Raw genomic sequence first — 14,197 nt, forward strand, 5'->3', positions numbered from 1 at the left:
GGGCGTTCACAGAAATCAGGTGGGGGGGATTTGTGACGGGCGAGCTCTTGGACGCAGAAATACAAAACACAGTCCCTGCCGCACCATGCGTGGAAGAGAGCGTAAGAAACACCATTACAATTTTTGCTTATGAGTAGTTGAAAACTGATTCTTCGAAATATGCACAGCCCTTAAAACTAAGATGCACATATGTATTTGGAAGTGAAATATTATTACACCTACGCTTGAGGTGATAAGTGGTTAATTACAAAACGCACAGACCTTGGCATTAAGATGCACATAGGTAAATGTAATTCCAAATTTAGCAGAGTGAAGAGTAAGATCCTGATAATAATGACATGGTAATAACTAATTACAAACTGCACACACCAATTGTATGACATGCACACACCCTATATGTATAATACTAGACCATGATAGTGTGGGAATGGGAAAAAGAAGTTTAGCAGCAGCATGTTAAAATTGTGGTCATATGCACAGGGTAATAAGGTAAGATGCACATTGGTATTATGACTAATAAATGAAGTATTTCAACTGTACAGAGTTTTGACATGCACCTTGTTAATAACTGAAATGCACACTGTTTTCCTGCACATATAGACGCAGAGTTTTGAAGTTCGAGTCTCAGAGAAAATGAAAATGCTGAAGTCCATCATGTTAGATCTAGAGAAATTAACACAGGAGACAGAGGATGTGGCTGTGAAGGAAGGAATAATGAGTGAAATTCGGAAGGCAATGGAGTCAGTGGAGGGACTGATGGGGATGCAACAACAAAACGTGAGCAGTTGTCCACCAAGCAAGGAAAACACAGATAGCGAGCACGATGACGAGTTTTGGGCAAACCCTGAAAACATTAAGGTGGTGGAGGATGTGGAGAGAGCGGCACTACTAAGGACAGATGGGTGCGAAATGCCTAGTTTCAGCTTGGGCTTCACGCAAGCAGATAATAATGAGGGTATGGAGACCATGGCCAACATGGATCTACCACCCAATGAAGAAGGGTCCCATGAGCGTACTGAACCAGTTGTAGAAATGCAAACAGATATCGAGCGTGCACCGGAAGCGATAGAAATTGCAGGGCCGAGTGGAGAAATATTAAACACCCCAGCAGAGGTAAAAATTTCAAACCTAAATAATTAACAATTTGCGCTTGCACCAACCATGTATTCCTAGTGAAAATCATATGGAAACATGGAAAGTGGATGCACAGACCACTGTGAAATGCTACTACAAAATATTCTAACCTGTGTTGCTGAACCAACAAATTATTGGAGTACACCACAGCGGAAAGAAGAACCTATGCGGCCCACCATTTGGCGCCCCAACCAAGGTAGCACGGCCACAAAGGGCTGACACCGAGCAAGAAGACGGCGAAATGGAAATACTGTGCAATTACATGAGCCAGATTATGGGAATGACGTATGAAGAGATCCCACAGCCATTTGTCATCCACCAATGGATTGCACAGAGCATTAACAACGACATGTAATGGAAAAAGACACCGAAAACCTTTTTTAAATTCTTCTCCCCAAGTGAAATTGAATTACTAGTTCGGATTGTTTACACATTACTATAATAGGCGTTATATGATAACACTATAAAACCATACATGATGCAGGTATGAGGTGTTGTTCACATACAAACAGAGGGTTGCTAGGTTACTGGACTTCACATCACTACTGATGGAGCATGAGGTATCTATTGGCATCATGACCGCGTGGGCGTGCATTTTAAATCATCGAGAGCACCAAAACACACAAGGCGCACCAAGGAGGGTATTTGCATCACCCACCACCACGGTTGAATTCTGACCCTATACTACTTATCTAGAAAAATTACTTTTATTCCTGCAATTAAGTAATGAATGAATAAATGCAGCTCCAAACTGTAGTGGCCCACAAGAAATCTAGGAAATAAAGGTTGGCTTGGTTCTGTTCCCGCTTGGCTAAAGATCTGGAGCTGTCCTCGTACAACAAGTGGTCCGATGTGGACATGGTAAATGATGAAGACATTTCTTTACACTTAACAGATGCACACACTTATGACAAGAAATGCACAGGCCTTACTTCACGTGGATGGTATGTGCACATGGGTACTTCCCAAAGTGCACACAGGCAGAATGTATTCTGCACATGGGCACTATTATCAAGCAATTTGATGCATACACATTCCACGAAAGGTGCACAGCCCTAAATTATGCGTATGTGGGGGATTGTTGGGTTTCCATTCAACCAAAATAATTGTTGAGGTTTTTTTTCTCAACCAGAATAATAATAATTTGTGGAGTCCTAATTAAACTCTTCAATTTGTGGCCTACAATAATTCCTCCTCCACTATTTTGGCTCAAACTTGTGGCTGGAATTGGGAAGGCAGTTATTTCAGAAGTTATATATACCTGCCTTCCCAGAGCATTCAAAGCATCCAATTAAATTTCTTCTCTTCTCCTCTTCACTCTCATTTCTCTCTAGGTCTAAGCGCTTTGAGTACAAAATAATTGAGAATTATTTAGTTGCAGTCCTGTGTTAGCCAGTCCAAAGTGACCGGTTCTCGACAAATCACTTTTAAGGTAGTGTTTCGTACACGTCACAGTATTTCCTTTCTAATTTCTTTAAAAGCCAGTCTACAGCAAGTAGTATACACAACGACATTTTCTACACCCATTTCCCAACAGTTAAAAGTGATTTGTACTAGAAAATGTCGGCCTACCTCATGAAATCTGCCACTGATCTGTCGAAAATTAAGCCACTACCACTGCCAGAATTTGTTGCTGGCTGAATCTGAAGCTGCGCTTGGCGATTATCCTTTGCTGCTGATGAATCTGAATGCTCCTGCTGCTGCCTGGAGTGATTATGACAATTTGAAGCTGCTGTGAGTTGCTTAAGACGGCAGCAGGAAGTAGGGGCCTAATGCTTCTCCGTTAAGGTAAATATTATAATACTTTAAAATTAATATGTGTGGTTAATTTTTTTAATGGGTATAAACCGTGTATGCATGCATCCCAAAACTTTCATCGCTTATCTCTTTTGGATTTACACATCCACGTAACTGTACTCCACCAATAATCAAACTAGGAGGTAATTTTAGGAAACCTACATTACTACCTGGGTTAAAAGGTTGGTAAAATTAATAATATTAATCAATTTCGGACTGAAATAATCCTCCATCCCCATCGACCTCGCCTCCAATCCTTCTAAGTTCCAGCCACTGCCTCCAATCCTCCACCACTGGTCGCCACTACTGCATTGCATCCTCATTCGGTCATTCTTTTGCCACGACTTCAGAAGTCCAACCGCCTCCATCCCATCACCCTCGCCACTGCCTTCTCCACCGCAGTCAGTAGCTTCACTGGTCCTCCTCCATCACCTTCGTTGGTCCTCCTACAATGAAGCGTTATCCAACAGGTGCGTAATATTTAGTCAATCATGTCTTTATTTTTGTATTTGTTTTGGAATTTAGAACATTTCGACATTTGGACTATTTGTAGTTTGCATTTTTGGATTGAAAGTTTGGAATTTAACACTTTGACTATGAAATTGACTGGGGATGAGATTGTCAAATTCCTCGCGGTCCGGAATGGAGAATTTTTTTAAATCCTCGCAGGAAACGGGAACGGGAACGGGGTAGTAGAGACAGGGACAGGGACTAGGAGTATACTTCCCGCCCCCGCCCCGTTGCCATTATATTCCTAATATTCCAAATAGAGTAGAAGACGATCTTTGATGATTTTTTTTATTTCCTTCGTGCATATATGTGTGTATACACACACACACACACACACACATACATACATATATACATACATACATACATACATATATATATATATATATATATATATATATATATATATATATATATATATATATATTTGAATCCTAATCATATGAGAACTATGCGCCCAGGTGAGAACGTGAGGACAAATCTAAACCATTGATCTGTAAGATCTAATGGATGAGAAATCAAGTAAAAAATGAGCGGGGTCATTTTCATAAATATTATAAAATTTTGTTTATTTCAACCGTTAGATCTACTTGATCGATGGTTTGGATATGTCCTTACGTTCTCACCTGGGACATGGTTCTCACCTGATTAAGAACCTATGTGTATATATATATATATATATATATATATATATATATAATTTTTGGTCCTAGATTTATAGGTTACAATCTACTTTTAGTCTTTTTTTTTCAAAACATCCACTTTTGATCCCAGTATTATTGCTGCCTGACCATTTTTGGTCCTCCAACAACAAAACAGTTTAAATTTCGTCAAATACAAGAACATTTCAGTCTTCAATTTTGATTTTTTTTCAAAAAATAAACATAAAAAATATAGCGGGTCAACTTACTTTGTCTAAAAAAGATCAAAATGTCCTTATATTTAATGGCATTTCAATGATTTTCTTGACGGAGGACCAAAACTGATCATGCAACAATAATACTATGACCAAATGAGGATGTTCTGATAAAAAAAAGACTAAAAATTGACTGCTACCTATAAATCTAGGACAAAAAATGAAATTAACTCATATATATATATATATATATATATATATATATATATATATATATATATAAACATTTGTGTGTTGATAGTCTGGAAATCATATATATTTGTTTTCTTTTTTTTTTTTGGCAGAATCGTGGACTTTAGCAATTGCATTTTTTTTTTGTTGAGTTTATCATAGTTTTTGTCTAAGTATGGATTAAATAATAAATTTAAATATAAACTGAAGTTCAAGTTCTACTTTTTTACTGTTTTTATTTTGAATATCTATATAGAAGAAGAAGACTAAGAATAATATATTAATAACACTACCTACCTTGTGAGAGCATAATGAAGAAAACTATACACAGTGAATACATATCTTCTTTCCTGCTTTATTAAATTTACAGTTAGCATTTAATAATACAGACCATCCCACCCAAAATGTATTACTCACTAGCTATTGTCCCGTGCGATGCACGGACAAATTTGTGAAAATATATAAGTTATTTGTTATAGTAAAATAAAATATTATAATAATTAAAGTTAAATTTATATAGTATTATTTATAAATTATAAGAAAAAAAAAAGATTTTTAGTATACAAAGGTACAAAATTTAAAATGTATGTCTAATTACATTAAATTTTTAAATTTTAAATGTGTAAATAATAAACGTAATAATTTTTTTTAATAGTTGAATAAAAGGAAATGAATATTATAAATTATTTAAAACTTCCTTGTAAATCACATTAGTGGTTGAAGTACATATCTTTTCTAATTTTTTACAAATTAAAATAATTACATTTAGAAATGAACAAAATTAGAATTTTAATTTTGTATGATTAATATAGTGTATAAGTATATGCATGTATTTAAGAAAAATTTTAAATATTTATGAACACACATTTAAAAACAATATTATGAAACTGGAAAGAAATGCATAAAAAATTAAAATAAGGGAAAAAGTTTTTTTTTTTTTTAAGAAATGGAAATACTTTAAATGTTTTGTTGAAATTATTAAATTGATTATGGAATATATATTTAAATTTAAAAGATGCATAATTAGTATTTATGTTTGAATTAGGTTTATTTCACGGTTAATAAATTTTATTCTATATGTGAACCTTTCGGATTTACAATTTGTAACACTACCGAGTCTAAAAATGAAAGATAATTTCAAACTAAAAATTTTTAACATGTTTTACCATTAATGGTATTGAAAATTTAATTTTGCCAGTTATATGATACTATCGGCTTATAGTTTTTTTTTTTTTTTTTGAGTACTATTGACTCTGTTACCATGTAGAACATGTTATTTGAATATATACACACACACAAACACATATATAGTTTACTTTTTATAAATGTATATCATATAAAATGTTGTTATCATCATGAAGATATTACAATTTTATAAAATTACTAATCATACAAATAATGGAACATTAAAAGTTAAATCTTCTCCAAATAATATAACAATTTAGGAGTATACATATACATTAATATATATATATATATATATATATATATATATATATATATATATATATATATAATATATATATATATATTATGACATCTGGAGTGCAAACCCTAATCTCCCCTTTATTTTTCTCAGTCTCACACTCTGACGCCCTCTGTTTTTTTTTTTTTTCCTCCTCACTCCCTCACTCCCTCAATCCTTCAGCCGATCTGCAGTCTATCACTCCATCTGTCCATCTGCGTCTCAGTTCCTTACCTCACCGGAGTCACTGCCGTCCCTCGCCACACCGCCCTCACGCTAAAGCTTCAAGTCGCCGTCACGTAGTCCGAGCTCCATCGTCGGTCGCCAGTCCAGGCTCCAGCCGCGTCCCGCCGGTCTAGCCACGGCCTCCCCTCACCACTGTGTAAATATGCATCTTTGATTTCAATTTTCTCAATTTTTTTTCATGTATTCAATTTTTTGCCTCTCCTCACCTTTAGCTTCCTTTGTATTTATCTGATATGGTGTTATATTGTTGATTTTGTGATTTATCTATGTTATTCTGTAGTAATTAAGGGTTTAAATTGTATAGTTAAGTTCGTATTTGAATTTGAATTCCTCAAAAATATTGATCAATTTTTTTTATGCAAAAATCTATGTTTTCTTAGATCCTTTTAACGCTATTTGTAATATTTCCTTCATCTAGGTTGGGAATTGAAGCTTCAGTTGGAGTTATCATAGGACAGGATTTTGAATCCCAACCTACATAAGTATTTTCCTAAATTGTTTTTTATCATAGCATTGTTAGCTGTTCCATAATTTGTAATCTAAAAGTTCTACTGCTTCTTATTTGTTTTTGCTACGAATTCATGTACTATCCAGGATTTTGCTATTGTTGTTGCATATTTGCTATGAAAAGCCAGTCACATTCACTTAGACCTAAACTGCTGTCATATATATTACTCTGATTTTGCTATGGATCTTGCTATGGCTGTCTTATTTGTTTAACAATTTTATTACCTCTGGACCCTGTATGAGTACCCAGCTAAGTATTTGGACATGATAAGTTAATTGGGTAGTTGATTCCTAATAGTCTCTAACTGCTTTAAAAGGACTGTTAATCTAAACTAATTGAGATGATATTAGAAACAATGATCCTCTAAAAATTAGATGAGACAATGCTCATCTGAATGTAATTGAATAATCTCGAAACTGAAAGCAATAATTATAAGATGAGATATATGAGCGAGCGAGCAGTGATTGTTCTTCCCCTTAGTAATTTGAATTGGTAATTTGTATATTCAATTACTTAAATTTTGCACTTGAGCAACCGTACTATGCGCTATCTTTAGAGATTAACCTTTAAAGGTTTCCTATCATTGGAAGACTATTGCTTTTATGTTCTCTTAGATTGGTCTCAGAATCAAGTTATACACAACTCTTTGGTTATGTGTGTTTGGACAGATATTCTTAATTTCCAGCAAACACCAAATTTCAAACTACTTGTAGGTTTACTTATGTATTACCTTTTTCAGATTTAAGTGTAATTATCCTTTTTCTGTTTAAATTACTTGTCCTCTTTACTTTTACATATTATTTGGTTCTTGCTGTCTGTAAGAAGTTCACATAAACTGAGTTAAAGTTTCAAACAATGACACTGTTTTTAAATTACAGCTCTAGTATTGTGCATAGGTAATTTATTATCCAATAGCTTACCTTCCAAATTTAAGTCTGATATGACCCTTAGCTTGATATCTGACATTAGTTGAATTATTTTGTTGAGTTCTTTCTCTCATGGGGAGATCCTGTTTTTCAAATTTATTTTTAATAGTTTTTTATTTATAATTTAAACAGAGTGTTTATTGAACTTAGCACATTTCACAAAACTGTTTGTTGCTTTCTCTAAAATACTCTATTTTTAATTTGCAAATAAAATTTTGCAAATTCTATTTCATTTTCTCATTTTCTCTGCATATTATACTTTTTTTTTCCTTTTATGAGAAATTTCTATTATTAGAAAGAAAAAAAAAAGCATCAATGTGAAAAGTCATTTTACTTATTTGTTTAAATTATAGCAATCCAAAACATAAGATTAAAATGAAATCTTGTTCACTTTTATGTTATTACAAATAACAATATATTTAGTCACAGTGTGGTTTTTACTTTAATCTATGACTATCTTATTTTAAGTTCCATACTTGTATAGAAGTAATGATTCTATCATTTTTTTCTCAATAATATTATAGGAATAAGATTTAATTTAGTATTTGTTCTTTGGTTTTTGATTACCATTTCCAGAACTGAATTCTCTACTACTTTATTTTCCTGATTACATAGCTACAAATCACGTTTCTGGAGTGTTGACAAACATATGTAGATTCTTCATAGCATATCCATAATTAGGAACTGTAAGTTTGTTCATAACAGATTAAGAACATATTTGGCAATAAATACCTAGAACACCCATATATCGTATTATATTTTCTATTTATACATTATTATTGTTGCATAATGCACTACTTCTATACAACATCTCTCATTTCTGCTAACCTCAATGCTTTTGATCTGCTTACAAAGTATTGTACTACACCTCTTATGTTTAATGATGATATACAGGTAATATTTGAAATGATCCAAGAGCTTTCTTGTTGAAGCAAATCCTTCAGTTGAATGGGCCTCCTTTGAAAGATCAAATTGAACAGATTCTGAAGAGTGGCATTCTTGCAGATGAGGTATCATTCAACTGTCTTCCTTAAAGCTTTGTTAGAAACAATTAGATTTTATATACATTTTTCACATTTAAAACAAAATCAAATCCAAGCAGATTGGTAAATCCGAAATTTTTTTCCAGATGTTTTTTGACTTATTCAGTTTATATATGCATATTTGGTGGCTACTTTGTTCATACCTATTTTTTAAATTTTAAATCATGGGGATGGAATTGGAAGGCAGCCCCTCCCAAAAAAATAAAATAAAAAATTAAGGCCATGGATATTACCGGGATCTCCCTTTGCTTTGCTTCAAAATGAATAGGACCTGAGATAAAAAAATCAACAGAAATCGTTTTAAAAACACCAAAAATTGCAAATTAAAGTGTATACCTTTCAAGTAGCAAGGATGCAATTGCAAATTAAAGTGTATACCTTTCAAGTAGCAAGGATGCAGCGCATGTTTGCTAATTTGTTGCTGAGCAAGGCCTTTCTGCATTCATCATCTTTTTGTTAGAAGCTAGCAATGCTTCCAGGCAGGCTTATCAGCTGCATTGAAACTCTTTGAACTTCAAGGGTCTTGAATCTGATTTAATAAAAATTTTTACATTGGGCTTGAATCTTACTATACTATTTTCTATTCAAATTGTTATGTGATCATCAACATGTTTCTCTATTTGATATGATTCATATCTTTTAAAAAAAAAAGTATATACCTTTCCATCATCTCCAAGTACAAAGCAGCCCTATTAGTAAGGAACGAACTATCCTCATCATCAAGGACCATGGCTTTTGTGTGTGTATGCTTTCCCTTGGGGTGTTTCCTCTCTGGTTGAGCTTCTGGCATCTCTACATCTAATTCAGAAATAAAGTTAGTAGTATTGGTTGTGATATGAGATCTATTTATACTGTTGATTTAGATGTAAATTGTGATTTTGAATTTTAAATTCATCTGTAAGTAATTAATGTTAGTCTTGTAGATTGTAAAAGTTATTTGCATTTCAAAAAATTGTAGTTATTGGAATTTGTAAGCATGCTTTGTTTGTTGCAGTAAATGTGAACACAATAAATGCATTCATACTGTTAATCTGATTTGTACTAATAATTTTAAAAATTCATCAAAACTACGTAGTTTTGACTGGGCGAGAAAATGAAATTTTTTTTAGTTTCCAGAATCTTGTGGCTTTTATATATATATATAGATATATAGATATAGATATAGATCTAGATTACTCAATTTTGTTATCGGGTACTCATACCCATCGTTCATTTGCTGGAAGTCTTATCATTTATCCATACACACAACTATGGTGCAAGTAAAATCATTTTGGTATACATACCCTTCTTTGTGGTTAATAATATTTTCTTAGCATTCTAAATTTATGTACATTAATTCATTTGTCATGTATTCAAATGAATGCTTATTTGAATTCCTGTGACCAACAGAACTTATCTTCAAAGAAATCTCATTATGACCAAGTAAGAAAGTAAGTAAATCTGCATTTTTTGTAGGGAGTGGTTTTACACCCCTCCTCATTTCCTTGTTGATTGTCTTTTTGATAATTTAATGCATTAAGTCTTTTATCTCAAAAAGAAAAAAAAAATTCACCATTTAATTAGTTTTTTCTTTTCTATAAATGTGACTAAAAGTACAAAACCCTTGTAGGCAACATAACATGCACAAATGTGTTTACGCAAATTCTCGTCAACATCGTCTTCCATAGCCTGCTGCTGCATTCGATCTCTTTCCAGCTCCCCACTCCCGTGCATCTTCCACACCACCAACCATTTCAAAGAAGCAGAAGAAGAACAACAAGGCCGGGAACTCGAAATTGATCAACACACTGTTACAAACATAGCCTACTGGACTAGGAAAATCCACAAACTCTGCGCTTTTGACCACAATGTCGACGAAGCTCTTCGCCTCTTCGATCAACTCCGTCTCTATGGCTACCGCCCCGATTCCCTCAATCTTAGTAGCATTATCAATGCTCTGTGTGATGCTCGCCGCTTCCCCCGAAGCTCACCGCCGGTTCTTTCTTGCTGTTTCCACCCATTCTAACGTGAATGAGAGCACTTGCAATGTTATCATTGCTCGCTTGCTCCATTCGCGGAGCCCTGAATCAACCCTGCATGTTATTCGCGCTTTATTTCGCCAAAAACCTGAGTTTGTACCTTCTTTGATGAACTACAACCGTTTGATGGATCAATTTTGCGCTTTATCAAGGCCTAGAGATGCGCACCAGGTGTTCCTTGAAATGAGAAACAAAGGGCACTGCCCCAACGTTGTTCCGTACACGACTCTGATCAATGGTTACTGTGGAGTCGGGGAAATTGGTGACGCTTGGAATCTGTTCGATGAAATGTCTGAGCGTGGAGTGAGTCCTAATGCATTTACCTACAGTATTTTAATTCGCGGGGTCCTTAGAAAGAGGGACATTGAGAAGGGAAAAGCATTGATTGGGAATCTTTGGGAGGTAATGATTGGTGAGGAGGATATGCATGTTAATACTGCAGCATTTTCTAACGTGATTGATTGTATATGTAGAGAAGGGTTGTTCCATGAAGTTTTTAGGATTGCAGAAGATATGCCTCAAGGAAAGTGTGTAGTTGAAGAGTTTGCTTATAGTCAAATGATTGATTCACTTTGTAGGTATGGGAGGTACAATGGGGGTGCTAGAATCATTTATATAATGAAAAAGAGAGGATTCAAGCCAAGCTTAGAAGCGTATAATACAATAGTACATGGAATTTGCAGAGAATGTGACTTTTTCAGGGCTTATCAACTATTAGAAGAAGGGATTCAGTTTGGATACTCTCCCTCTGAGTTCACCTACAATCTCTTGATAGAGGGTCTTTGTTCTGTATCTGATCTTGACAAGGCGAAGAATGTTCTGAATATCATGCTAAATAAGAAAGTTGTAGATAGAACTAGGATTTACAATATATATCTAAAAGCTATTTGTCTTACTAATAATCCAACCGAGCTGTTGAACACACTTGTTACCATGCTTCAAACACAATGCCAACCTGATCTTATAACCCTTAATACCGTGATCAATGGTTTCTGCAAAATGGGAAGAGTTGAAGAGGCTCTCAAGGTGCTGCAAGATATGATGAGTGGGAAGTTTTGTACCCCTGATGTAGTGACCTATACGACAGTCGTTGGTGGTTTGCTGGAAGTTGGGAGGGATGAAGAAGCTCTACATTTATTACGTAATACAATGCCTATGAACGGCATTACTCTTGGTGTTGTGACCTACAACACTACTCTCCACGGGCTCTTCAAGATGCATAGGGCTGATGATGCCATGGAGATGTTCAACTGCATGATCAGCCACGACATTGCTGCTGATTGCACAACTTACACTATTATAATTGATGGGTTATTCGAGTCAAAGCGAATAGATGAAGCTAAACGCTTCTGGGATGATATTGTATGGCCATCAAGAGTTCACGACAACTACGTGTATTCTGCCATTCTTAAAGGGCTCTGCCGCTCAGGAAGAGTAGAAGAAGCCTGTGACTTCTTATATGAGTTGGTAGACTGTGGGGTTACTCTGTGCCATGTGAATTACAACATTGTCATTGATGGTGCTTGCAGGTTAGGGTTGAAGAAAGAAGCATATCAGATTCTTGGAGAAATGAGGAAGAATGGGCTTGCTCCAGATGCTGTAACATGGAGAGTTCTGGATAAATTGCATCGAAAAAGAGGAATGCAATTCTGTGACTCTGAGGATTTAACCCTGCAATCCCAAGAACCACTAGTGAATTGAATCAGTGCAAGAATTTGCAGGTCAGTGTAATCTCTGTACGGTTGATTTCCTATATTAGACTTTAGAAAGATCAGCACATGAATGTAATGTAGTAATTAATTATAACTAAAAAGTAAACACTAAAACATTTTAGTCCATTAATTTAATAGGCACCCCGGATAATTCTGTTCTTGAATTTATTAATGTACTTTCAATAATTCTGTGAAGAAATGGTTTGCTTTTTTTTTTCCTTCTCATTTTTTCATTTTTTATTTAATTAAATATATTCAGATTGTGTGACAATGTTATATTCTCAACGTTAAAGTATTAAGTAATTTCGTTTTCTATGATGCACAAAAACTTTAAAAAATAAATCTTAAAAAAAAAAATTTATTTTGAAGAACATTTCTTTTCAATAAACTTACAAAAACTTCAGCCTCCCTAACTAACTCCCACAGAACCAGGGCCATTTTTTTGATTTGGGTGGCCTGTGCTGGTAAATAAGTGAGGCCCTATCAAAGTATAAATAAACTGCGAATTGAAGAAAAATTACAAAGAGAAAAATACAACAAATCTAATTTTAGGCCAACATAATCACAAATACACACACACGCGCGCGCGCGCACACACACACACACACACATATATATATATATATATAAAAGAAGAATATAGTAATAACACTAAATACCTTATACTCTCAAAAAAAAAAACAGTAAATACCTTATAACAGCACAACGATGAAAAAAACCATATTCCAAACTAGGAATTGCACATGAATATCCATATTATTCTTAAAATATTATAACAAATTCATTTCGTGCAACGTATGGGTGAAAATACTAGTAACTTATAACATCACAACGATGAAAAAAACCATATTCCAAAGTAGGAATTGCACATGCATATCCATATCATTGAACAACCAATTTAAAGTCAAGACAATATACTTGAAACGAATAAGTAAATAAAAATATTATACGCGTTAAATGAGCAGATATTGCATAATTGTTAATAAACTAAATCTGAATTGAAGAATTGTACACATATGAGCTAAATGATACATCTACTATTTACTATACTTATAAGAGCCAAAAAAATAAATAAATAAAGTTAGGCCTATAATGGGTGGAAAAAATGACGGGCAAATTATTAAATCAAATGGATGGTTCAGATTGTTTAGATTTATATTTTTCCTTGAATTTCTTAATTTATCAATAGGCGCTTGCAAAATCAAGAGTTCATAGTACAACTAAGATTTCAGTCATATATACAAACACAACGAGACAAATCCACAACTTCCTACATTTTAATCCCATTGCATGACACTGTCCTCTATATTACCACAATAACTCAATTGCACATGACACATACATTACCAAATACCAATAAATAAATTTTAAAAAAAAACAAGTACTGAAGATAAAGACAATAACAATACTATCCGAAAGAGAATTAAAAAGACTTAGAGAAATTTAAATGAAAAAGTTGTATTTGTTTATACTATCATTTTTAGACTAAGTATTTAGATTAGCGTTTTTACAAAATTGTAAACATTTATTTTAGTGACAATTATAAGCAATCTTTCATATATTATCTTACATTCATAAACTTTGAATTACCAATTCAAATAAACAAATTCAACATTCAATTATGTATGCATGAACATCTCCTATATAATCTTGCATTTATATATTTTGAAATACTTATTTAAAAATAAGCATTGGGTATTATCTCATTCGCGCGTGAAAAACTAGTATCATATATAAACACGGAACTAACT

The 14,197-nt window shown here is 33.8% G+C and overlaps 1 protein-coding gene across 1 annotated transcript; it reads left to right on the plus strand.

Moving 5' to 3' along the window:
- Positions 1 to 6,144: 6,144 nt before the first annotated feature.
- LOC116021639 (pentatricopeptide repeat-containing protein At3g18020-like) lies at positions 6,145 to 12,642 on the plus strand. The gene is given in 5 exon segments (XM_031262093.1): positions 6,145 to 6,375; positions 8,568 to 8,683; positions 10,106 to 10,146; positions 10,326 to 10,673; positions 10,675 to 12,642. Coding segments are annotated over 2 exon segments (2,091 nt in total). The 5' UTR covers positions 6,145 to 6,375; positions 8,568 to 8,683; positions 10,106 to 10,146; positions 10,326 to 10,343; the 3' UTR covers positions 12,436 to 12,642.
- Positions 12,643 to 14,197: the final 1,555 nt, after the last annotated feature.

The sequence above is a fragment of the Ipomoea triloba genome, chromosome 6 (genome assembly GCF_003576645.1).
Source record: "Ipomoea triloba cultivar NCNSP0323 chromosome 6, ASM357664v1".
In the NCBI taxonomy this organism is placed as follows: Eukaryota; Viridiplantae; Streptophyta; class Magnoliopsida; order Solanales; family Convolvulaceae; genus Ipomoea; species Ipomoea triloba.